This window comes from Myotis yumanensis, unplaced genomic scaffold (genome assembly GCF_028538775.1).
Source record: "Myotis yumanensis isolate MYYU_CA2020_CCGP unplaced genomic scaffold, mMyoYum1.0.hap1 SCAF_13, whole genome shotgun sequence".
NCBI lineage: Eukaryota > Metazoa > Chordata > Mammalia > Chiroptera > Vespertilionidae > Myotis > Myotis yumanensis.
Window position 1 is genome coordinate 5265704 of NW_027223764.1, and position 26257 is coordinate 5291960.

Genomic DNA, 26257 nt, shown 5'->3' on the forward strand with positions numbered 1-26257 from the left:
CCTGTGGCTGCTTAGGTCTGGAATTCTCTGGAGCAGGGGGCCCAGAGAGGTGGGGAGCCCCAAACAGAGCTGCAGTCTTTGTGACCTAATCCAGGGAGTGGCAGTCACCATTTCCTCCCTTTGCTGAGGGTCACACAGGCTGCGGTATGAGGGAGGGCTGACTAGGGCACCAGGAGCCGGGGTGGGGGTCATCTGCCCCTGCAGGAGAGGCCAAGTTCTCTACCCTCCGTCTCCGTGGTCAGTCCTGTCTCACTGGGTTTGGGGCCTGGTGGTCTCGGCCCTGCAGGTGACTGTGGGGTGGGGGCTGACTGCCTCACCACAGCCTTGCAGAAGCTGAGGCTTCAGGGCAACCCTCAGCCTTTCCTGGGCTATGACCTTGGGGGCTTCTTAACAGAAGTGAGATAATCATATAGTGACCCCCAGTCGTGGGGCCCCGACAGTGAGCTCTGTGGGCACCTGGGGCCAAATCACCTGCTGGTGGAGAGAGCTGAGGCCTCCTCCCTCCTCTCCTTTCAGTTTGAAGGGCCCCCTCCTTCCTGCCCTCCCTTTCTCCCTTCCATTTCTCCTCCTCCTTCATCCCCTCTTCCCTCCCTCCTCTTTCCACTCCTTCCTCCTTCTCCTTCATACCCATTCTCCCTCCTCGTCCCTCCCTCCTTCACTCCTCCCTCCTTCATCCCTCTCACCCCTCCCCACCTTTCACTCCTTCCTCTTCTCCTTCATCCCCTTCACCCCCTTTCTCCCTCCCTCTCCTCCCTCCCCTCCCTCCTCCACTGCTCCCTCCTTCATCCCCCTCACCCCTCCCCACCTTCCCCTCCTTCCTCCTTCTCCTTCAGCCCCCTCCTCCTCCCTCCTCTCCTGCCTCCTCCCACTCCTGCTCTTCCTGGCTCATTGGCAGCTTGCGAAGAGTTTCTGTGATCTTGCATTTGCAAAGATGTTCAAGAGGACACTTCAGGTTTCCTGTGTCCTCTGAGCAGGTATGTCCTACTCTGGGTCAGCCTGGAGAGGCTGAGGAGGACAGGAGTATGGGGCACAAGTGGCTCTGCCCACTGGTGACCCTGGGGCCCCCAGCCAGGCCTTGCTCCACATCCCTCAGGACCTCGGGCAGGAACAGGGTTGGAGAGAGGCAGTGCCCGACCCGAGGCTTCAGCCTTTGTCTCTGAGTCTCCTTCTCTGTCTCTGCAGCGCCTTTGACTTGGTGAACATCCACCTTTTCCATGACGCTTCCAACCTGGTCGCTTGGGAGACCAGCCCCTCTGTGTACGCAGGCATCCGGCACAAGGCCCTGGGCTATGTGCTCGACAGGTAGGTGCTGTGTGCGTGGCCCCACCCCACCGCCCAGGACTGTACGGCTTGTTCTTTTAAGCCACTTATTTTGTTTTTCCATTTGCCAAAAATATGAAACTTGCCAATGTTGACCCGTTGATAAAGCACAAATCCCAACCCCTGTTCCAAGGCTTCAACAGTCCCTCCCAGGCAGACTTAGGGTGGGTGGCCTCATGCTTTCTCTTCAGTTTTGTGGGCGAGCTAAGAAAATGAATCCAGGGCTAGGCAGTAGATGCCAGCTGGGACACCTTGGAGTCTGACAATTACATCACGGCCCTGGGTTCTCCCAGCGGGAGCCGGTGCCTCTCAGTGGCTCCGCCCACCTGCAGTTCCTGGAGGTTGGGGGCTGGGTCCCTTGAGCACAGGGCTGTACACAGTCTGCTAAGCAAGGCTGAGCCACCAAGCACCTCCCTCCCTATTCTGCCCGCAGAGCCTGGGGCCTGCGCATCTGGGGAGGCTCGGGGAGCAGCCCAGGGGTCTTCAGAGCAGGGAAGCTGCACCTGCCTCCTGCCCAAGCTCCCAGTAGCCTCTCCTCACTCCCTCTCGCAGGTGGTTTTTCAGGACCCTCTGGTCCTGGACTCCGAGGGGCCCTCCTGTCTCTGGCTGTCTCGTGCGACCTTTCACAGGATCCAAGTTGATAAGCTGTCATTGGGAAAGAAGGTGTCCCCTCAAACTCAATTGATAGGTTAGGTTTGGTTTGGGGACCAGGGTCCCTCTTGATTCAAAGACAGACCTCTTGCTGTATGGAGCTCGGCCTCGAAGCCTCATCCCAGGGCTGCTCTCCTGCTGCTCATCCTGCTCAGGCCTCAGCGAGTCTCTCCCCACCAGCATCCCGCTACCTAGGTGGCAGTCAGACATCCCAGGCTTGGGACAGCCGCTACCACAGCTCAGTCCTCTCCTCTTTCTGCCTGGTGATCTCAGATTTCTCCAGGACCCCACCATGTCTCCACACTGCTCACATCAGAGCAGTGAGGACTGTGGCTCTCCTGCTCCTTGGCCCCATGTCACCAGCTAACCTCTTTCTGACACTGCGTCCAGACCCTGACCTTTTGACCCCTCCTGTGTGCACCAGGCTCCCCTCTGGACTTTCCCCCAGCATGGGCAGGGGTCCCTCCCTGCAGGCTCCTTCCTTCTGGGTTCCTCTCAGCAGGATGTACCCTCTACAGGGGTCGGAGGGTGGGGTTCTGTCCCTTGCTGCCATGTGTGACGGTGGTGGTACTTCACCTCCAGGGCCTTGAGATGAGGGCCTACGCCCTGGCCAAGCAGCCAGGTCCCTGCTGCAAGCTGCCAGGCCCACACAGAGGAGGCAGGAGTGCAGGATGTAGGATCTGGTTGTCCTGTCCACCCAGGGCCCAGCCCCCTCAAACCCTAATGCAGCCTCCAGGTGTGACCAGGCTGGGCTCGGAGGTGGGGTGACCTGGGGTGAGGAAGGGCCAGAGCAGACCCGGGCCCAGACCTGAACTCCTCGCCTGCCTCCAGAGCTGGGACCTCAGCCACAGGGCCATGGGGCCCGTTGTTTGGTCCGTGTGCTGACCCATGGCCACCTGTGACGAGGGCTTTCAAGTCCCTGGGCCGGGGCATGACATCCTTTGGCCAGCTCGTCCATGAGTCCTTTGTTGCCTGTTCTCCCCCAGCGGGCTCTGGAGCGCCTCCACCATGCAGGCCCCAGTGTTGCTGAATCTATGCTGAGGCCCCAGGGAATAGAAAACCTGCGCTGGTTGGAGCAGGTTCTCTCTGGGCACTGACCTGACAGCGCTGGCGTGGAACACAGTGTTGCGATTCAGGAGGCAGCAAAGAGGGCAGGGTGTGCGGTGACATCAGGCTCAGGGGAGCTGCCCTGGGAGCGGTCCCTTGAAGTGGCCGATGCTGGCCTCCCCAAGAGCTGCCAGGCCGGGGCGCTGTGGGCAGAGCCACCATGCCTGGGACAGTGAGCCCATGGCCAGGAATAAGGACCTCATTAGGGAACTACTGTGTGCAGTCTCTGGCTGACAGGTTCTGGTGGGCTGCACTCACTAGGACCTCCCATGGAATGGGGCTGAGGCAGACCCGTGAGCAGTCTGCTTTGGTGGCTGTGGTCAGGTTGTCAGTGGGGTGTGGCATTAAACTGTGTCATTGCCCCAAACTGCCATTCCCCTGCAGCCTCAGGGAAAGCAGCCTTAGGGTTTTGGCACTTTCCTGTGGCTTTGCATTCCCACGAATCACTTGTGTGGGGGCTCGGCCAGCCGCAGATCCGGCCTCTGCACGCAGCACAAAGGGCGGCTCTGTAGGAGTGTGAATACCGGGCCGCCCTTTCATCAGGGCTGCTAACCTTTTGGCAGCCACCAGCAGACTGCATTCTGCTCTGCCGATTGGGAGGACAATGCCATGCCGGCCCTTTGAATGGACGTTGCCACCAACAGTGCCCCATTCACTCTTTGGGAACCTCTGGGTGCATTGTCTGCAGGCCGGGAACACAGGGAAACAGCGAGGAGGCTCTGAGAGGCGAGCCTGCCTTCTTGGCTTAATCTCCCCGTGAAGTTTTGCGGGTCCACGTTTCCATGAGCTGGTGCCCTCAGACCTGGGGAAGGTGGCACGTTGGCCTGAAGCCCTATTCCCAGGGCTGCTGGTGGGACCCTGTGTTAAAACAGAGGCGCCCAGGGCTATATTTGCAACCTTCCTGTAAATCTAAGATTATTCCAAAATAAAACGCTTATTTAAAAAATGGAGAGTTTATGTTCAGAAGTGTTTAACCTCCCAGCAGTACCAGGCGTGCGTGCCTCTGGCCCCTGGGCCCTCGGGCCATCATACGCAGGCATGGACCCAGAGCGCCCCTCCCTTGAGTCTGGCCGATTGGGAAGGGCTCCTATTGGAGATGTGGAAATAGGGTTTTCAATGTTAAAGTGCAGATAGGGAGTTCCTCTGGGCGGTTTTATTACAAATAATAATCTTTGCTTTTTGTGCAGTTTAATTTTTTGCTTTTAATCTCTTGTTATGAAACTTTTAAAAAGAAGACAAACCCCCAATTAATGAAGAGCATCAGGCTGGCACTTGAGGTGCGGGGCTCCAGGGATGTGGGGCCTGTGTTGGCCTGGGGTCCCCTCTGTCTCCCTGGACCAGTCTGTCTCCCTCCCGGACACACGGTTAAGCTCTCTGGGGAGGACTTGGGGGATTAAACAGGAGCAGAGACCTCAGCCAGTGTCCCTCCCGGGCTGAGACTTCCTGACACCTCCTGGAGCTTTCGGCCGTGAAATGAGATTTTTTTTTCCACAAGTGACAGGGTTCTTCTGTCTCCCCTTTGAGATGTGGCCTGGCCTAGTTCAACAGAAACATTTTTACATTACAGCTGTGAAATCTTGGCATAAAGCGCCCCTTTGTCCCCCCCATTATTTTCTCACAAATACAGTCCATTGTCACAGCGCTGAAGTTAATTTGATCAACATTGGGACATTTAACTTTTATGTCCGGTCAAAAGAGTTGTTTCATGCTCATTTTGGGCATTCAAAGGAGATGATGGCCAGAAAAATAATGTTGCCGTGAACAATTCAGGGCAATTAGTTTCCCAGGGAGAGGCGATGTGATGCCGGCCGCCCACGGCCCCCTTTGTCATCCCAGGGCCGGTCATCAGTCAGCTGTCAGCCTGCTCAAAGGCCCTCCACCCTGAATGTGTCTCTTCAGGCCGTTCCCAGAACTCGCTCGCTGTTTGCGAGCAAAAGAGAAGCGCTGGGGTCCAGGCTAAGGCAGGTCCCGCAGACTTGGGCGCTGGGCGCTTGTTCCCACCACCTGACTTCCTGGTCTTCCTGGTTGTAAGCACATCCGTCCACTCAGGGACCTCAGCCTGGAAGCCTGGGTGGCCGTTGTCATGTCTCTTTGGAGCCAAGCTCGGAGTCGGGCAGCACAGGCCAGTGCTCACCACACGGCGTTTTCAGGGTGTCGGGCAGGATCATGCCCAGTTAGGACACGTCAAGTCCAGTTGCATCCCAACAAATGAGCTCGCCGTTCCACGTCTCGGATGATTGATGGTATCTGTAATCTATCCTTCATTTTATTTATTGAAAACGGATTCACACGCCCAGAAAAGTGAGGGCTCTGATGACAGCCATGCACCCTCCACTCAGCTCCGTTAGGCTCATGTCTCCGTGTTTGTGTCATGTGTCCTTTTGCTAAGAAGTGAAACATGGACGCCATCTCTATGATCTCCATCCTGAATCCTTGTCCTGCCCCTCCCCCTCACCATCTTGATTTAGTGCCTGTCCTTCCATGGCCACATTGCTGTGCTGCTGGCATCGTGAGCACATGTGCATGTTGGCTCATCTGCGTTTTCATCGTCAGCACTGGCATCTCGAACGCCATTGTGCTGAGCACCTGCTTCGCAGGCACTCCTGGCTCGGCCTTGTCCCTGCTCTGGTGCCACTCCCTCTGCGGGCACTGCTTTGGGCCATTCTCGGTGTTTTACTGACTGCTGGACTATGCCTGCTGCCCTGTGTTATGACCAGGTGCACGCCCACATCCTCCAGGGCCTGGTGTGAGCATAGCATTTCCCCAGCACCTGTGAGGCTGAGTGTTGTTTCCTGGGTTCACTGGTGTTGAAGTGTGTAAGGACTCGCTCAGCTGAGAGTCAGGCTGGGATTCCCTGCCGATATTGAGGAACAGGAGGCTGAGGGTCTTCTTTGCTGGTGTCGGGCTTTGGGTGGCGGCCAGGTGGGGTGTGAGGTGTGGTTCTCAGAGTGGAAAAGCATATCTGATATTATAATGCTATTTAAAGAATGAATGAATGTGTGAAAATGACAGCTGCTCAGCAGGTCTCCTGCCAGGAGCACGCAGGTGGTCTTCCCCACCACTCTGCCCGAGACAGTTCTCATGGGGATGGGTGGTCATAGGGCGCGTGTGTGAGAAGGTGCTTTAGTGAATTTAGTGATTGAGAAGTACTGACGTGATGACTGGGGACTGAACCCACCCAGCCCCTGGGTCCCCCACCTTGAGAAGCAGCCCTGAGAGCAAGGCCCAGGCCAGAGCGGGGGGGGGGGCAGCCTGACAGTCCTCGGGCCACCGTACAAAGTAGCACAGTCATTTCCCACGTTTCCGGGGGCCGGAGGTCTGAAGGCCCGGGAGGGCTGCCTTCTCACTGTGTCCTTACGTGCCCTGCGGAGGGTCTCTGGTGTCTCCTGTTCTGTCAGATCAGGGCCCCACCCTGTGACCTATCTAATGTTAACCTCCTTAAAGGCCCATCCCCAGCACAGTCACATGGGGGCCAGGGGCTCACCACATGGACTTGGGGAGACGATTTAGTGCATAGCAGGGCCTCAGGCCTCGAGCAGCCAAGACAGGATGTGAATTTTCAGAAACATGAGCAGTTCACTTAGGGACGCCTTGGGAAACCTGACGCAGCCCAGCTCTCTCCGTGTGCTGCTCCATCAGGGCTGTGTCTGTGCCCAAGATTCTGTGACTTCTCCATGTTGATCCCTCCAGTGGCTGAGGGTCTGTGTGTCACCCATGAGTGCTGTGGTGGGCACAGTGGGCACCACTCAGCCAGCCTGGCTGTAGGAGTGTTTGCTGGGCCTGGGAAGGCCAGTCGGTAGCCTGGCCACTGACACCCAGGCTCACTGGTTGTTGGGACAGCATATGACGCCCAGTGGGACTACCAAAGGGACATTTGGGAGCTTTATGCTAACACTGATGCTGGTTCAGGTTCTGTCAGTAGGTTTTTCGTCTTTGCCTTCACACGTCTCCTCTTTCCTCGTCTCTGCCTCAGGATAAACCAAACCATTTTACACAGGCTCCCTGTGCCCGCTGGAATCAGGACAGGGACTGTCCGCCTGGGGCTTCCGGCCCCACCAGGCCAGAGCCCACACCAGCACGCGCCCAGCACAGGAAGGAAAAGTACATTGGCCAGTTTGTTTATGGCGCCTAAATATTTCTACCACACACCATTCAATGAGACATGTTAAGATTAGGAGAAACTTTTAAGGAACTTTAAAATGTTCTGCCTTAGTTGTAGTAATTTCTGTTGTTGATGTTTTTGCTAATAAATTATTAGAGAGTGCGGCTTCTGCCAAATCTGAGAAACAAAAGCCGACGCTAGTAGATTTCTAATTATACGTGAATTCACTCCCTTCCGTAGTTAAAAGACAGGAACGGACAGGAAGAAAAGGAACAGCGCTGCGGGTTAGTCCGGGGACGGGTGCCCTATGCCTGGAGGCCGCGCAGCTCTCGGGAAGAGACCCAGTGGCAGCGAGTCTGTGTTCTGGGACACCGACTGCCAGCCGCTCTGAAGCGACCGATTGCAAATGCTGTCATTTCTGAATATTTAACCTGTGCCTCCCCCTGGGGACGTTGTCTCCATACCAGAGGCCTTTGGTCTGCCGCGCAGGCCCCCCGAGTCCACAGCCCTTGCTCGCTGGGCAGCCTCCATGACATGTGAGTGTCACTGTGGTTTGTCTCATAGTGAAATCACCTGTCAAAACAGAAAGACGCTCCGTTTTCAAGGCCCAAAAAATTGATTTTTATGGCTGTTCTTGTAATTCCCTTTTTGAATTAGGCACGCGATATTGATGTGGGCCTACTTTTTAATCATAATAGCTCCTGACAAGGTAATTAATTTTAAAACAACGCTTTTTTTCTCCTGGTCCAAATGGCACTCTGTTGAAATTAAAAGTGAGGCCGAGGGCCCGGCACTCAGGCGATTGCCTGGGCCTGTGGCAGCCCCTCCCGCTGCCGCCGCGGCACGACCTTTCAGACCCTGCTGTTATTAATGGGCGCAGGCCATTACATCAAGAAGAGCAGAGCCACGGAAGTAGGATAAAGTTTAGGTTTTTAATGACAGTGTTACAAGGCTCTGGACACACCGTTGAAACTCTCTGCTCGTCACCGCAGGCATCTCCGTCCCTGCACCTTCCCTGTGGGTGGGAGAGCCAGGCCCTGGGAAGGTACATTTTCTCTCTCTAAACCAGTGGTTCTCAACCTTCTTAATGCCGCGACCCTTTAATACAGATCCTCATGTTGTGGTGACCCCCAACCATAAAATTATTTTCGTAGCTACTTCATAACTATAATTTTGCTACAGGTATGAATCGTCATGTAAATATCTGATATGCAGGATGTATTTTCATTGTGACAAATTGAACATAATTAAAGTATAGTGATTAATCACAAAAACAATATGTAATTATATATGTGTTTTCCGATGGTCTTAGGCGACCCCTGTGAAAGGGTCGTTCGGCCCCGAAAGGGGTCGCAACCCACAGGTTGAGAACTGCTGCTCTAAACACTTAGAGTATTTTAAGTTTATTCAATCAGATGCTAAATCTGAAATTTGAAATTTGTTTGTTTTTTTTAAAGAGTTTACCTCAAATTGGGCTCTACCATCAAATTAGCCAAATAGCCTTTGCTTCCTAATTCATAGGTAGGGTATCAGCCGCTCACATTTCTTCCTAGTCTCTAATTTCCTTTCCATCAAAAGTGGGGACCTCAGTTGAGCCAAACACTTTCGCCATTTAATCAACCAGTGCCCAGCTCCAGCACGTGCCCCGGAGCAGCTCCATGTCACTGGCGAGGGGTCACCCTGGTGTCCCGTAAATGCACCCTGGATTGTGTTCTCCTATGGGCCTTGCTCCAGGCTGGGGTGTCCCGGCACCTGCCCCCTGAAGCCTCCGTGTAGCCTCCAGGGCTTGGCTTACCGTGAACCCTCACGGATCCCATGAGATGGGAGCCCTGGCCTCTCCAGTGACGAGAGCCGTCTTCAGCTGTCCTACCCGAGTAGAGCGAGTTCCTCAGAGCTCAGATTGACGGCAGGTGTGTCCCGCCACCCTTCAACTGGCACCCGCTGCCATGATCTCACAGCAGAGGAAGAGTGCCCGATAGGCACACCTGCATGATGTGCTCACAGCCGTGCAGGCCAGCAGGCCTTATGCAGTGTCCCCACTCTGCAACTGTGTGCGTGCTTGATCAGCCTCAGAGTCCACGGCACACAGGGAACAGCCACATGGACGACAATAGAGCGCTGACAGCCTGGTCATTGGGGCTGTGCACCTTCTGCCTGGACCCTCCTCAAGGTATGCCGGCTCCCACGCTGTCCCGTGAACAGAGCCAACAAGTTATTGAAATAGATTGTGCAGATGCCTTGACACAGACTTTCCGCTCAGGGGAGTGACGGGTCTCCTCCCTTAGGCAAAGTCAAGCTGGAGAGAAATCACTTGAGTGGACTGAGCCACGTGTGCTGGCTGGGAGGAGGGCACCGTGTGACAAGGCTGTGGCAGCCGTGTGATGAGGGGCTCTGAGGGTCCTGTGGCAGCCACCCTCTCAGACTGCCTCAGCCACGTCCCAGGTGCTGTGCTAGTGTCTCCATTGCCACGCCCTCTGGCCCCTCCCCAAGGACAAAGCAGTGCTGACTCTGAGCAGCAGAAGTGTCTCAGGAAGCACCATGGGCACAGCACTCTCTCAGACATGCTCACTGGGCCTTGGCAGGGAGGGGGCGGGAGAGAATGCCCCAAGGACATGGCTTGGCCAGGTGGCTCCGCTAGAGGAGGAAGCATGTCCACTAAGGGCCTCCTATCCTGGGGCACGGGACCCATGTGGCCTGGGACTCCCGGCCACCTCAGGGCTGTGCTGTGCCTGCCGTGCCGCTGGGGCGCCAGGAGGCCCTCATGGAGCTGAATGGATTTGCCTGATCCTCAGACCCAGAGCCGCAGGGACTGGTGGTGCTCGTGCCACGGGCTGGGAGGGCAGGCTGGCTGGCTGGGTGTCAGGGCCAGGGCTGGGTCTGGAGAGAACTGACGCTGAGCCAGGCACAGAAAATTGGCTGCAGGAACCCATGAGGCACCGAAGGTGAGGGAGCCAGCGCCTGCCTCCTGCTGAGGGGACCTTCCGTGTCCTGGGGACGCCAGCCTCCTGGGGAAGTGCTGGTGGACAGGTGCCCGGGGCAAGAGAACAGGCTTCTGTGTGGTCCCAGCTGACAGCCAGAAGTCAGTCCGCATAATGAGCTGTGATAATGGTGTGGTTTCTCAGTCTGAAGCCCAGTGATGGTGCTCCCTGACCTCACTGGTCCACCGTGGAGTTGGGACTCTGTGCAGGACGGGCCCTGAGCCTGCGGGGACAAGGCTCCCTCAAGGAAGCAGAACACACCACTGTCTTCTCATTTCCAGTGTGGCTTCTGTGCATGGGGTAGGAGCCAGGAACCCCATGTCCTAAGGGTCCTGAGGGGAGGACCTACTGACCTTTCTAGGAACCTACACGAGTTCTCAGGATATTTTTTTTAAGATGTTTAACACCAGGAAAAGTTTTATTTTTATTTTTTCATGATGGCTGCAATAGCTAGGTTTCTGTGGGCACCTGTGAGGCAGGTTCTGTCCTCTCACCTGTGAGCACAGCCCAGGTGGGGGCAGGGGGCTGTGGCTGGTCCCAAACACAGTAGGGGACAGTCCATGGGCTGAGTGAGGCTGGTGTCTCTGCCCCCACCTCTGACATCTTCATTCCTGAGCAGTATTTCCTCTCTAGAAAGATGTAATTTTAACGCAGTGACATTGCTAGTCACCTGCACCATTAATAAAAATCTGTGAAAATGTTCTTTCTCTTCAAATTAATGTAATATTAAATATTATTAAAAGGGAAAACAAGGCTTGTCATGAAATTTAGCTAGATGATAGAGCACTTAATATGCAAGAGAAATAGGAACATGGCCAAGATGGTTTTCTAAAGAATTGTCGACAAGCAGGGTCTCCCTATAAAGTCAGATTAAGGAAAAGTGTCCAGGATGAATGAAGGATCCAAAGAAAAGAATAGGGAGTCGCAAAAAGTTCCAATTCGCTTGGGGTATTTTGTGCTTTACAAACTCGGGGGAGAAAGCATTGAATGTTTAATAGATGGTGCAGTTCAATGGACCATTGAGAAATCGATAAACTCAGACCCCTATTTCCCAGTGTGACTCCAGATGGATTAACCAGCTGCGGAATTCCACCTTGAAGATAAAGGACGGAAGCCATTCGTGGACGGGGCCGGGAAGGCCTTCTGGAGAATCAGTCTGTTTCACTGTGTGAAAACAAAAATGTCTGCAGAAACAGCTGAAGGCCAGCAACAAGACTGAGGGTTAACATCACAATTTACAGGAAAACTGGAATTCAAAGTGAAATAGGCAAGGAACTAAAAAGAAAAACCGTCTCTGAATAAGTAGAAGCAGAGAATGCAGATTCTAACAGGCACATGAGAGGACGGTCAGCCTCCTGGTAATCACGCAAATTAAAACAAAGACAGCGTTTCCACTCAGCTCAGACAGGTTACATAGAACACGGCAAGTTCACCCTCTCGGACACACACCGGTGAGCGATCAGCCACCGGCCGCCTGACAGCACCTGGGAGCCGGATCCTCAAGGCTGAGTCCAACCGTCCTCATCACTGCAGGAGGCGTCAACCCAGCCCCATACTGCCCATCACTCGTCTCTAGTTTCTCAAGATGAGAAATCAAGTTAGCAAAGACTGATACGTGGCCTGCCACGCCCGTACGCCTGCCCCAGGAGGACACGGTGACTGGGCTCCACACAACTGCACAACAGGCATTGCAGGGTGGGCCGGGACGCATCAGGTTCCTTGGTAACCGATTAGGTGTTTCTGAGTGACTGGTGAAGGCACTTTTGCCTGCCTGGTCCAATTAGGGTTTAAGTCCATCTCAGTGCAGCTCACCCCCAGTCTGCACAGCAAGTGTGTCCATGAAGCCACAGCTGGACAGTGACGCTGGGAAGCTTCTGCACAGACGACATGTCTGTTCGGCTGATTGACTTGTAAGAGGTTCTCGTTCTGCTTTGGAAACAGGAGTAGCTAGCGCTTTGCCCACCCTCGGAGCTACAGTCATGGATGGCGTGGTGGGCGGCGGCCAGCGGGTTTGAGCAGTTCCCAGGCTTCCTTGTCTGAGGGCAGAGGTAGAGGCTACACTTGCCATAGGCGTGCTTTTCAATGGAAAAGTCTTTATGGAACACACTGTGATCCACTTAACATTCGGCAGGAACATGTTTTCCAGCCAGGCAGTATCTATTTGAAAAGACAAGTTGCCATTATAACTTTGAAACATCCAATAGGGATGCTATGTAAACACTTTCAGGGCAAGTCCAAGCGGCCCTTCCTGCCTGAGAGGGACCATCCAAATGCAGGTGAAGGCGGCCTGGGGCCGTGTGGGCCGTCGCACCCACATGGCTCTCTCTGGCCCACCAGCCCTCCCACGTGCTGTTACCCAGCAGGGCTCACTGCGCACGGCATGGGAGCCAACACGATGGCACTGGCTGTTGAGAAAAGAAAGCTTTTATGTGCGAGTTCATTTGGCAAGAAGATAGGAGGGGCTCAAATCTTTCCCCCCATCCAGTGCTCAGGGCGGATTGAAGGCGTTTCAGCACCAGATCTTCCTGGACAGCGGACCTTCCTTCTGAAAGGGTCCAGGTGTGTGGGGGGGGGGGGGGGGGGGGGGGGGCAGTTAAGGGTCCAAAGTGTTAGTCCTGAGTGGTGTCCATAGCATTGCCCACAGTGAGTGGGGTAAACTGGTGTCCAGGGACATTACAGGTCCCTGTACACACCACCACACCAGCTTCCGGCTGCTTCCCGAATCCTGGGAACCCAATGGGAAGCGCAGCCTGTACTTCTTCAGAAAAAAACTCCAGAAGGTTGAGTTTACGTTTTTGACCAAAAATGTAACCTGGTGCCCTGACTGGTTTGGCTCAGCGGATAGAGCATCGGCCTGCGGACTGAAGGGTCCCGGGTTCGATTCCGGTCAAGGGCATGTACCTGGGTTGCGGGCATATCCCCAACAGGGGGCGTGCAAGAGGCAGCTGAATCGATGTTTCTCTCTCATTGATGTTTCTGATGTTTCTCTCTCATTGATGTTTCTAACTCTGTATCCCTCTCCCTTCCTCTCTGTAAAAAATCAATAAAATATATTTTTTACAAAAAGAAAAAATGTAACCTGGTGCAGGCTGCGCTTCCCACCAAGTGTGGTGTTCACGCCGCTGGCCCAGTCGATGAGGACCTGTTGGCGGCACACACAATGCTGGAGAGAGCCTCGCACTGTAGGTGGACATGTGTGGCCGTGGTCACTTTGCTAAGTATTGGGGGTACACATCTGCCTTCCACAGGAGTTGGTATAATGTGTGGTGGGAGCGTGGCTGCAGCGGCCAGTGGGCGTGAATGCATACTAACCTGTCTCCTTCTCTCCTCCCAGGATCATTGACCAGCGATTCGAGAAAGTGTCCTACTTTGTCTTTGGTGACTTCAACTTCCGACTGGATTCCAAGTCCGTGGTGGAGGTAGGCCCCCGGCCCCTGCCCGTCTGGAGCCCACGCGTGTTCAGTGGTAGTAGGAAGGCAGTGGAGACGTGCTGTCCTTTACGGGCAAGTTCAGTGTCGTCATTCCCACTGGTTATGTTTACGGCAAAAACTCCTAATAAAGAAATGTCTTGTTATCAGAAAAGGGGGCCGTTCTTGGGATCAGGTGGATGGGGGTCCCTCAGACTTGCGCAGTCGCCGTCAGCCGCTGCTAAGCACCAGGACCTCTTCTGTCCTGACAACTGAAGTTGTCAACTACTGAAAAGAAACAAGGAAGCAGCTCGGGGGCCAGCCCTCCGCCCTGTGTCTCAGCTTCTCTCTCCTCGTGGCACATTCTGTCTCCTTTAATAAACGTCGACGTCACTCCATCTTTGGGAACTCGGAGGCCGTATGTGTCTCCTGGGCACACCCACAGGGCCGGGGTTCCCTCGGGCCCCTGGAGCCATGTCCCCACTGAGGAAGAAGTATAGATGGAAACCCTCCACCTGGCCACTAGGCATTGAGGTTGGAAGGCGGGGGCTCAGTGCAGCTGCCATGTCCCAGCGGTGTGACCTTGGTGTGTCACCGGGAAGCAAGGCCGGTGGCCCAGGCACAGGGGTCGGCTCTCCCTGACGAGGTCGCTGCAGGGGCACTGGGACAGTGTGTGGGGGACTCTCGTGCTGTTGGGCTGCAGCTCTGATGTCAGCTCTCCCAGCCGCAGCAGAGGGAGACCCTGCCACCTTAAGCCTGCACCTGCCGGGGAGGAGCCGGTGTCAGGAGGGAGGCGGCAGCAGTGTGCCAGGCAAGCCTCCCAGGGCTCGGTCCCGTGCCTGGCACAGACTCCAGAGCGAGTGTGTGGTGACCACGGTGGGAACAACAATATGGAGAAGTGGCAGTCCCTCCGAGTTATTATCTTCCCATTAGTAGTCTCATTACAAATATCGTCACACATTAATCTTCCGTCTTTGGTAGAAAATTATTTCTTAAAGACAGACGGAGCAGGCTTTGATCATCCCACAGCTCCCCTTGGTTGACAGAAATGAATAATGTTGTATTGAAATCCTCTTTTATAATTTAATTAAGCTGGCGCTACCTCACCAAGCCAGCCCCACACACACATGCATAATGTTCACCGACCACCAGAGCACGGCTCCCTGACATCAAGGGGCCCCTGAGCATGGGGCAGGGGCTCCGACCTCAGGGAGTGGTCTCAGGTAGACTAGTGGACAGGTGAGTGCCCCTGGGACTACAGAATCCTTTCTTTGGGTCTGCTGAGTTTTCTTTCCTCATTTTGAAATTGAAGATCTAATGAGTCAGATATCAGGGACCCAATCAACATCCCTCAGGCCCTACAGCCTTAGGGAACTCAGGAGCTGCTCCTGTCATGTTGGAATCTGCTCCATGTCTGATACCATCGGCCCAAGCAGCCACAGAGGCCAGTGCCCTGGAGGAAGGTGCCTTCCCCAGTAACGTTAGGCCACCGGGGGCTGCAGATCTGCACTGTTAGATCTTGAGTCCCTGGGCACCCGTCATTGCTCGCTGGCTGGGGACCAGTGGGTCTGCTCTGCTTGGAAACGCCCACCGCTCACCTGGAGGGTCTCCTCTCAGCAAAGCACAGCGGGGCCTTGAAAGACCTCGGCTGATCAGTCAGGAGCCACCCAGCAGTTTGCATGTTGGGAAAAGGTCAGAGTTTCACACGTGGCCTTTTCTTCCCGATAGAACAAATATCACATAGAAGGGCAGTGCTCCGGACTGAGGTCAGATAGTCACAGGTGTGTGCACAGCCCGGTTCTGGTTCCTGTGGGGGGTGCTGAGCTGCGCACCAGTTGTGGAGGGTGTGAGGTGCCGCGGGTAGTGGGGATTGGGGACAGGAGGGCCTGGGCCATTAGTGGGTTTGGGGAGACTCGTCTGTACAGAATTTTCCTTTTTCTTACTTGGTGGGTGCATGGGCATGACTTCAGGAGGCCGGTGTGCTCAGTCAGGGGCAGGTGCGTTCCTGTAGGGCGCAGCCCACTAATAAAATACACTCGTCTCCCACTCCCAACATGTGTATCCAGCACCCTTTCCCTGGGACGTGCAGCCATGTGCAGGGATCGGTCTTGGTGATGGTGGGCTCAGGGCCTTGGGCTGTGCTCTCCACTTGGCCTCTGGCACACTTCCCCTTCCTTTTCATTCCTTCCAAGTGAAGTGTCTGATGGCTGGGGGCGGGGCGGGGGGGATCGGGAGGCGGGGTGTGGGGGGGACTCGTTAGAGATGCAGATCAGGGGGCCTAGACTCAGGGCAGATGGGAGCCAGGGCATCACCTGGAGCATGAGACCCCACGCTATGCAGTCCTGTGGGGTCTCAGACAGTTGTGTGGATGGGGGAGGCGCAGCCCCAGGCAGACACTGGGGTGTGGGCAGCAAGCTCTCTGTCCCACCCCACCCCCCACCTGGGACCCAGAGCATTCTCTGTCCTCAGCACTGCCATCAGCCTGCGCCTCTACCTGTCACCATCCCTTCTCCTCCTGCTGGGTGGGCAGGCAGGCTGCTCGTAGCAGTGACCCCTCTCGGGACACCGTCTTTGGACACTCACGTTTACTGCCTGCAGACGAGGTCCTGGGGGCAGGAGAAGGCCATGCAGCCCCACCCCACCCCTTGTTCTTGGGGAAGTCTGTGCTCTCGGCTCCAAGGGGTCACCCTCAAGTTATGTTCCTATCACCCAGGGCCAAGTGAGAGGTGCCCACACCTGTCCCGGCCAGTGCTGGGTTGTGCGTGGTACGCAGCCCTGAGGGTGCTGTCAGAATGGGATGCGGCATCATTGCTTTGTCTGAAGTTGGCAGACAACCTCCCTCCTGAGGAATAAGGTTGAGGTTACGTTTTTGGCTCAACTAGAAGCCACGATTTGACTTGGTCTCCTTGCTGACCCCACCTGGAGCGTCAAGCTGAGCCTCCCTGGTCCTGGACGCTGGCTGTGTCCGGCTGGCACAGTCCACGGAGGTTAATTCAATCCATATTTAGAGCAAGAGAGGCAAGGAGCTAGATCCGGGCAGCAGGAGTCAAAGGCAGTGATTGTCCCCCTGTGGCTGGAGCAGGGCGGGCGCTGGGGCAGGGTGGGGGAGTACTGTCAGGCCCTGGAGCTGTGGCAACTCCAGGAGGAAGCCCGACATTTGTGGTGAGGGAAGGTTACGGGGGTCACCGCAGTCTTGGCCGGAACCTGCTTGGGAGAGAGGCGCTGTGTGCACTGGGAAGACTGTCCCCCAGGCATCAGCCACTTCGCATTTCAGATGCAAATTAGTACAAACAGGCTTGCAGAGCAGAACTGAAGAGAGGATACTGTGATCACATGTGGCACCGCCTAAGCCATAATTAAAACATACACAAATTAAACACGATTATCATGTGCCCCCTAAGGGGCCGCGCATCATGGAACTAATTAATAATGCAGCCTCCTCAGCCCTGTTGGCGAATCGCTCAGAGGGTATGTTTCATGCCTTGCGCAGTGGCAACTGGCAGCTGGGGCTCTCAGCTGGCCGTAGTGACAAACAGTGACAGCAGTGCCAGGCGCTCCCATCTCCTCGCGGCCCAGCAGAGCGCCCACCTGCCACCCATCACTGCCCACAGTGACAGTGATGGATGCGTTTTGGAGGCTGGCAGCCATTTTCAAAAGCCAGTTACTGACAGGTACACGTGTGTTCAGGTACCAGGTGGGCCTGTTGAGAAACATCCTGTGAGGAGCTGACTTAATAGCAGCGATTGTCCAGGAAGCCACGTTCACAGGAGGAGTGCTGGGCAGTGCTGGACAATGGGTCCTAGTTGACCCTGCGACCTTGGGAGAGGATGAGGAAATCACTGTAGATGTCCCCATGTCTCCCACACAGCAGAAAGGGGCATCGCCTCTGGTCAGCCCTCTGAGAACCCCCAACTGGACTGCCCCCCATGCTGGCTGATGCTGGCTCAGCACATGTCGAGCACCAGGTGAAATGCTGGCTTTCATCTGGGTTCCAGTCACCTTGTTGAACCAAACCCAACCACATCTCTGCACCCAGGACCCCTCAGCCTGGGGACACAGTGGGCACGGGCCAGGCCAGCTCCTGGTGGGGGCCCTGCAGCCAGGGCAACAGCTGTGTTGCTGGCCCGGTGCGTGTGCGCGAGGTGCGACTGCCACTCCTCAGTTGGGGTGTGCCTGGCAGCCTGGCTCGGCCCTGCAGAAGCCCCCACGGGTGGCGGTTCTTCAGCCAGTGATGCACCCGTGAGTAGTGGGTGTCAAGAGCCCGGGAGGTCCGGGCAGTTTGCCATCCACTAGACAAGCAACAGGGACTTGCCACCCAACTTCCCTAGCGGCCTGGAGAAAGCCTTCCTTAGAGCAAGGCCTTTGCAGGCCTGTCTCCTGGTCTCTGGAATGCGTAGTTTCAACAGACAGCCTGTTTTGCTGCCCTCGGCAAATGTCAGTGGTAATGGAGTTTTTTTCTGAACTGGGAGCAGTGTGGACAGGTCTGTACGGACCTCGCAGGGCCCAGCTTGTGTGCTGAGCAGCCTCCCTCCGGCTCTGGACACTCTTCTGTCTGTGGCCTCGTGACGCTGAATTGCTCTGACGGATGAGGGCAGGGCTGCTGGAGGGACCGTGAGTCAGGTGTGTCAGCCAAGCTCTACTTGTCAGTTCCTTTGCTTGTTTTTTAAAAAGATTCTTGGTTTAAAGCAATAGAATTAGGAATTTACATCATTTGATTTATTTTTTAATTACTGTTCTAAAGAGACCTGTATTTGATCTGTTTGATATAGGGCCTGTGACAATTAATCAAAAATGAAATATAGTTTTAACTTAATTATGATGAGTCTCCTGGGTCTTTATTAGAGGGTTTTCTTCCAGAAAGTTTTCTTTATAAACATTGGCCAGTGTTTCCAACTAGCAGATTGATGTCAGAATAATTATTCTAATTATGGGAAAGGAAGAAAAAGGACAGTACATTTGTGGCTTCCCCCTCCTCCCCTCTGCTATAGGAACAAGATTCTCTGAATCATAATCAGTTCTGAGCTCACTGATCTTTAATGTGCTTTTCAGGGTGTTTTGCTAGGTCCTGCTTTCTGCCCGCCCTTAGGGCTAGTACAGACCCATGGGGACTTTAGGACTCAGAGCAGATCTTCCATGCCAGGCCTGGTGGCAAGCACTTCAAGGCCACCATCCATGGCAGCCTGTGCAGGTCTGCGCCTCCTGCGCACGCCCTCCCACTGGCTGAGCCCAGGCACGTCAGTGGAAGGCTGGGGATGTCCTCAAGCAGCCAAACCAGCGTGCACAGGTCCCCTGCGGGCCTCACTTGGGGCCTCACACGGCAGTGCCTGTCCTGGAGCTGGTCCTGGGCCAGTGGCACATGCCCCAGCACCTGCTGGACGCAAGTCTGAGAAAGCCACGCTGCTTCCTGCTCAAAACCGAGTTGGGTTTGCAGGGAACGCTGGGTGGGTGCTGCCCCGGGCCACCAAGCTGGAGGGAGCCAGCGGGAGCCTTCTGAGGAGGAGATGAAAGGGTCTTTATGGCGTGTTGTTGTTCTGGACGAACAGTGGACAATATAGAACAAAGAGGAAGAAGGTGCCTCGCTACTGACATAACCCTCATGACAGCGCCTTTTCATTAACTGCCGCCAGCTCTGCTCCGCGGCCCTGTCCACGCCCCTCGGTCCCGGTGATGTCAGCACTGTCGGGCCCTCAGAACTTCTCTCAGAAATCACTTAGAGCTCTCCCTCCTTCCAGGCGTTCCAGGGCAATCTTTGGAGAAGGCAGTGCTCTGTGGAAGGGCCCTCTGGGAAGTCAGAGTAACAGGAATGGGGTGTCCTGGGCACGTCCCGTGGGAGGCAGCGGTGCCTGTCCACAGGGCGGAGGGCACACCTGACAGGGCCGGTCTTGGTTCCTCAGGTCCCTCCCAGGATGGTCCTGTCTGCATCAAGCAGATCACCCTGATCCCGAAACTGAGGAAATCACTGTGGTGCACGCTTCACTGAGGCCCCGCCCTGCCGGCAGCCTTGTCTCTCTCTTGCTTCTCAAGACCTGTGCCTGTGTGCATGCATGTGTGCGCATGTGTGGGCCTGAGCCTGATAGGAAAGAGGGTGCTACCTTGGCCAGAGTTCATTGGAGTCACGTGCATGTGCACGTCACTGAGCTGTGCCATTCCCATCGAGGCTGAGTGGCATCTGTGTTACCCTTGCTGCTTTGAGTGTTGGCGCTTCCCTCTTCAGGGCTCCCAGCGGCCTGCTCAGCGCCTCTAGGCGCAGCAGACTCACCTCATCAGCCGCCAGTGTGGGCAGCAGCGGATGCCTGTCTGGTGGGCACTTACTTTTCAGGGCACAGCATGTGTCTACCCATCGGGGCGGTCAAAGAATTCTTCTTGAGTGAGCACTTTTTCTCAGATCCATACGTTGCCGATGACCATGGCGAGTTGTAACTGATTTCCGTTTCAGAGCCATCCGTTAAGCGATTTAGTGATTGTCCTCCTGTCTACTGTTGGAATATGTTTAGGACTTGAAATAATGTCTGGGGACATTAGTTACCAAAGAATTGTTAGTCACCAGGCCAATAATGCTTGTCCGGTGTTCCTAGAACTCAGAAATCCAGGGGACGAGGATGTCTGTCTGTCTATCTGTCTGACTTAATGTTTTTTTAATTCTAAGCCCACTTCCCAATGCCCAGCATGGACACCTAGCACCTCCCATGCTGGTGCTGGCAGGCTGCGGAGTGTTCGAGGTGCAACTTATAATCCCTTGACTCCGGGAGGAGGCCGGCGGCTGGGCTGGGACTGGACAGCAGAGCGCTCTGTTGATCTGACCAGCTACACGACACAGCAGGACACATACCTGCTGATGTTCAGCGTTCCTGGGAGAATCAGTCATAGCATAAAAGACCATGCTTCTCTTCTAGAGTGGTTCCTGTTTGCTAGAGTCACTTGAAAACTTTAAATTTAAAAGTTAGTGATTTTCCATTAACACGTTTTAAGAGAAACCTATGGACAGACTCCGGTCTTGTTTTGTAAACCACCTTTTGGAAATCCTCTCGGAGATGTTAGCTGGAATCTTTATATGCAGACTTTTTTTAGGCATTTTTATGGCTAGAATTTAACCAAGAACAGCAGGATAACAAAACAGCGGGACAGTGGCGGGTTTTACTGATACGCCTTTGCTTGGCTGGTACTCCAGTGATTCACCTCCCAGTGGCCACTGGCAGGGGAGGGAAGAAACCCCAAGACTCAGGGATAGGGAAAGGACAGATGGGCCATCCAGGGCCCGCAGCCCTGCTGGGAGAACAGCCCCGCCGGGGGACCTGCAAGCTGTTGGCCTTGGTGGCTCCCACGGGAACCCTGGAGGGTGAGGCTGGTTTCTTTAACCCAACAGCTAACTGTGACAGTGTCCACTGGCACCTTCTGTCCCCTGAGTGTGGACGCCACGGGGCCCCAGGTGAGGCCAGGGGAAAGAGTGAGCTGGTGGGAGTGACATTGGCCTAGCGTCAGGGTCTCCAGGGCTTGGGGGGTCCTGCTCCAAGAAGGCAGTGGCCTCGCGGGTGGGTGCTGGGAGCTACGTCCGTGAACAAGGCTATTAATTAGGGCTCATGGGTTGGCGGCATTTGGGCAGAGACCGCTGAAGGGGCATTGTCTGTTACCCATTTCAGTTCCTTGTGGGACTGAAAGCAAAGTCCCTTGTGAGTGGACAGAGCTCAGGGGCCCCACCCCAGAAGGTCACCACCCCAAAAGGTCACGCACACACCTGCATGTTCCCAAGGTCATCCAGGCCCTGCCTTTAGGCGGCAGAGCCCTGCCTCCTCAGAAGGGCACACATCCCTCGCTGACCAGCTCCAGGCTCTGTGCTAAGTAGAAGGAGGTAGATGGCTGCCTGGAAAGCAGGGCCCTGTCTGAATTCTTCCGTCGGAGATCCTGCCCCTGAGCAGCCAGATGTGGGCTAGTCACACCTGCCACACCGTGGCTTTCTACGCGTGGTTTTGCTGTCCTTTAGTTGTCTCCATTTTTTTAGGAAAGTCTCAGAGATGCTGGCACAAATTACAACCGTTCTGAGAAGCGCAGGACCGGCCGCACTCACGGTTCTGCGCTTGAGCCCTGTTGTCAAAGTGCAGGTGGCATCTCCATCCGGTGTCGGGACCCACGGTGACATCCTTGTTCATCCTCAGGCTGATTGTATCCTTGTTTAAAGCTGTGGAAGACATTGTTTTGAGGCCCATTTATTCTACACGCTTTTCCGTTCCACTTTCCCGGAGGTAGGTCCCGTGAACATGTTTGTGGCTGAAATTACACCAGGCGGCCGGGCTGCCGCTTCCCTCTGTCCCTCGCCTTTGTGTCCGATTTCATGCTCTCAGAGGCCTGCATGTTCTTCTGTGTGCATTGTCAGCGGGTGACAGCTCTGGAGCAGGGTCACGTGGAGAGGGATGGCATGAAAGGTGGTACAATGCACCTTCGGGCCCACCCACCAGCCCGACCCAGCCCCCTGGGGCCAGACCGCAGACGCCCCAGAGCGCTGGGGTCAGCACCCTCCAGAGGAGGCCACTGCCCGGGGCTGGGGCACCTGGTCCTCTGGCTCCTGTATTTTGTGGGCTGGCCCATGACGTGTGGTGGTGGTGGGCGTGTCCAGGCAGAAGCAAGTGGCCCAGTGTTATTTTCCTCAGGTCTCAATTTGAAAAGGAGAAGAGTCTAATCCTCTGGGCCATAGACTAGTTCCTTAAAAACCCCGTAGGGTGCTTCCCTCAGCAGCTGCCTGCAGTGTGTGGAGCTGGGAAACAGGCCAGGGGGCGCGGTGGTCGTGGGGGTCCAGGCCCAGGCGCACCTGCACCCTTGCTGTGCCTTAAACAGCCTGCAGACCTCTGGCCAGACTGGCTTCTATCACCCCCCTCTTTGTGTGGCCACGACAGTGACGGGCGACCCAGAGACAATGGCCTGCCCAGCGCCCCCAAAGGCGCCGTTCCAGGCCAGATGCAGCAATGTGCAGGCCCGCGAGGTTCACACCATGTGTCGGGGGCCCCTCCCCCAGGTACAGATTTGGGCTGGGGTGTGAGGGGCCCAGGGGCCAAGGATGGGAGGCAACAGGAATGCACTGTGTGAGCGTCCCTGCTGCTCCCTGACGGGCTCTGGGTGCCGGGCGGGGGGACAGCGGGTTCCAGGGCCTCTTGGCCTTTTGATCCCACGTGGGTACCTTTGCCTACTTGTCACCCTAGACCTGTGTCCCCTCGCACTCCCACTTGGGTGCTTCCAGAGGGCAGGACCCGTGGACTGTCTGCTAGTGTCCTGGCACCTGTGGCTCTGGGCCGGGCTGGGGTGCCCCTGGTAGATGGGCTTGCCTCCCAGGAAGGGCGTCTGTGGCTCCGCCAACTCACAGGGGGTCTTTTCTGCATCAAAAACAAAACAAAACGAAACCAAAGCAGGAACAGAACTCCTCGGCCACCAGTGATAACTAGGGACGCAGCAGAAAGGACGCTCTCCAGGCATGTTGTTTCTGAACGTTTCCGATGACCCCGCAGCACCCCATGACCCAGCTTTCCTCTCTGCAGTCATGTGGCCTTGGCGTCCGTCTTGCCTGTCTCAGTAATCCTCTGCAGTGAGAACGGGGTGTCATGGACCCCAACCAGGAGCACGCGGAGGGCACTGGGTGAGCTCCAGCACCTGGTGACCCTCACCCCTGACTTGGCCCCGCTGGGTCCCGACTCCTCCCCGCTCGGCACCCTCGGTGACCTCTGGAACCTGCACCAGGGCCTGAGGGCACTGCAGACCCTGCCACTCAGAGTTGGGACTTCCTAACTCCAGGTGGAGAAGGAAACCCAGACGCGAGTTCCCAGGCCACGCAGGGTTTGTGGGCAGAGGCAACACTAGCTGCTCATGTTCAACCAAACAGGATTTTTTAATTCAAAATATGCTGGCAATATACGCATCACCTCCTGTGTTTTCTCGGGTGGAGGAAAAAGGTCAAATGGAAATGCATCCTCCTCCTCCTCCTCCTGCTCCTGAGCAGGGAAAGAACCCCGGGCCCCTGGCTGGGGTCCTGAGCCAGGGGGGCATACGCTGCCCTGTGCACCAGGAGTTCCACCAGGCGGGCCCTGACCTGTCCCTGTTCACACTGCTTCCCACTCTCCTACCCTCCACCCCCGGCCCCCTTTGCCCAGGCTGGGCCCTCCACCCAGAACTCCCCCCACAGCTGCCATCTCCTCACTAGTTACACCCACCCTCCCACCTCCAGGAGCACAGGGACACGCTCAGCGCCCACCGGCCCTGGCCTGTGTGGTGGGTGTCAGGTGGGCGCTCTCTGAAATCACAGTCATAGCTGGACAGCTGCGGTAACTGCAGACTGCTGCGGGTGTGACACTGCTGCCCTCCAAGTGGGTGCACAGGGGGCGATGGCACTGCAGCTGTGACTCACCGCTAGAAATTAGCAACCGAGACCCTGCCAAGCCCGTGACCCAGTTCCTGTTCCTGACGGAGAGTTTTAAGTCTCTTTATAAGTTTTTGGTTGATGTTTTTACAAACACAGAGGAAACCTTATGGCACTGAACCTGAGAACTTTCTAAAGGAGGCACCTTGTCCTAAGCTCCGAAGCCCACCACATGCCCCACACCAGGCTCCGTGCAGAAAGGCCCCAAGGAGAGGTGGACACAGCAAGACCCCTTAAATGCCTAGAGAAGCAGCAGGTGCTCCGAGTGCCCTAGACAAGTGCCCGGCAGCCCTCACCTGTGCCCTGCGTGTGGCTGCTAATAATGAAATAAATCCCAGATGGCCCTTTAAAGCCAGCATTTTGGGTACTTTTTCTCCTTTCAAAAGAGTAAAACCCCTTCCGTAAAAGGTGAGCCGGAAAGGCCAGCCTGCACGTCTCCGCATGAGTGGGCACGCAGATTGCAGCGGGAAGTGCCTGCCTGGTGGCTGATCACTTCTTCAAACTGGTGAATGAGGATCTGGGGGAGTGAAGGGCGGGGGGAGACCTTCAGCAGGCACGATCAGATGTTTATCCTTTGGGAGCCGCCCAAAGTGGCCAGATAAAGCAATTTTGTAAAAAGTTTCCAGCAAATGCCTTTGGGAGGAGAAATGTGAGTTTCCTGAATCGTCCTGTGGTGGCTACAATGGCTGTCCATCCGCTGCCCCAGGCAGCCCATCCCCCCTTCACGGAAGCACTTAAGCCACTTAAACACATTAGCATCTGGATGGAGCGACCTCCTCGGGCTGCGTTGGGTGGGAGGGGGGCCGCTCTGCTCCGGATTGTGCGGCTTGTTCTAATCCGCGCCCTTTGAAGGCCCCAGACTGATTTGTGACACATGAGTCCAAAAGCCACTTTGGGGGGCTTGACCCGCTTAGCTGATCTGTGCTCTGAATGTCAATGGCCTGTCCCTGAGTGTGCTCTGGGGCTGGCGCTGCCTCCCCTGCCCCCTGACCTGGAGGGGGTCTGCGTCCAGGGGCGGGCGATAGGGCTCACACCCTGCGGGCTCAGCCCAGGACCTGGGGGGCTCCTGCTCTCCCGGGGCGCAGGCTTGCTCAGCACCAGGACCTCACCAGGGCCGCGCAGAGGAAAGTGTTTTAAAAAGTGAGAAGTGGTGGTTTCCTTGCCATGGTCTTCTAAAAAATAAATATCATCTAGCCCTTTTTTAAAAAAACAGCTTTACTGGGGTGTTTCTATCTAAGCCACAACCCAATGAGAGCCTCCACATCAGACCACTGGCCCCAGACACCAGCCTGCTTGTCTCAGACATTCCCCACGTGACTTGTTCCCCCATCCTGTCAGCATCCCATCCTTCCGACACGTGTGAACATGGGTGTCGGCCCTTCAGAGCCTTGCTCTGTCTGCGGCACTTGGTCACTTTGAGCGTGTCCTGCACTTGCTCTGTTACACGTGTGTCTTGAGTACCCCTCCCAGTCTGTCTGCATTTTCATGCCCCTCAGAGCCACAGGTGGGTGAGGGGCTCACATGATCTGCACACGAGCACACACATGCTCACACACACACAGGCTAAGACAGAAGATTTTCTAAACAAGCCCAGATTTAGTTTCATTCTTAGCCAATCAGATGCTAGCCTGGAGGGCAACAGCGCCACTCATCCCTGTCCCCACTGCTGCTCAGCCGCCGCCCTCCCCTCCCCTCCGTCAGGGCTGGTGTCCTCCTCAAGTCACCTCTGGCTGTGTCGCCTTCCGGGTCCTGTCCAGCTGCCCCAGGTGTCTCTGGGGCTGATCTCACTGCAGTGTGTCCCCCCGAACCGTGGCTGGTTGTGACTCCACCCGCCCTCCCTGCTCACTCAGGCTGTTCTCAGTCCAGGCCTTCCTGTTCTCAGCCCAGCGCTCAGCGAGATGCTCCGTGGAGTGCAGGTCGGGGTGGGGAGACAAGTCTGCCTTCAGGCACCGCTGGGGACCTGCTCTGGGGTCCCTCCACAGGGAGCTGTGAAATGGGGTTGAAGAAAGGTTGAGGCTGGGGACAGAGGTCAGGAAAAGAGCTGACTGCTTTGAGGTGATGAGGCCTGCGGGCAGCCAGGCAGGGGTACTAAGTGTCTGTGTCTTTCTCAGACTCTCTGCACAAAGGCCACGATGCAGACGGTCCGGGCCGCCGACACCAACGAGGTCGTGAAGCTGATTTTCCGGGAGTCAGACAACGACCGGAAGGTGAGAGCCTGTCCCTCTGGGTGGGTGACCCAAGGCAGCCACCACGGCTGTCCCGAGCTGGGAGCGTGGGACTGGGCCTGAGCCCCGCT

The 26257-nt window shown here is 55.9% G+C and overlaps 1 protein-coding gene across 2 annotated transcripts in view; it reads left to right on the plus strand.

The window, feature by feature from the left end:
* INPP5A (inositol polyphosphate-5-phosphatase A) overlaps positions 1 to 26257 on the plus strand; it is a 144527-nt gene that overhangs the window by 103922 nt on the left and 14348 nt on the right. For both annotated transcript variants that reach the window (XM_070432131.1, XM_070432132.1), the window contains exons 8-10: positions 1183 to 1302; positions 13493 to 13577; positions 26073 to 26168. In XM_070432131.1, the coding sequence (XP_070288232.1) occupies positions 1183 to 1302; positions 13493 to 13577; positions 26073 to 26168 (301 nt within the window). The remainder of the gene's footprint in view (positions 1 to 1182; positions 1303 to 13492; positions 13578 to 26072; positions 26169 to 26257) is intronic.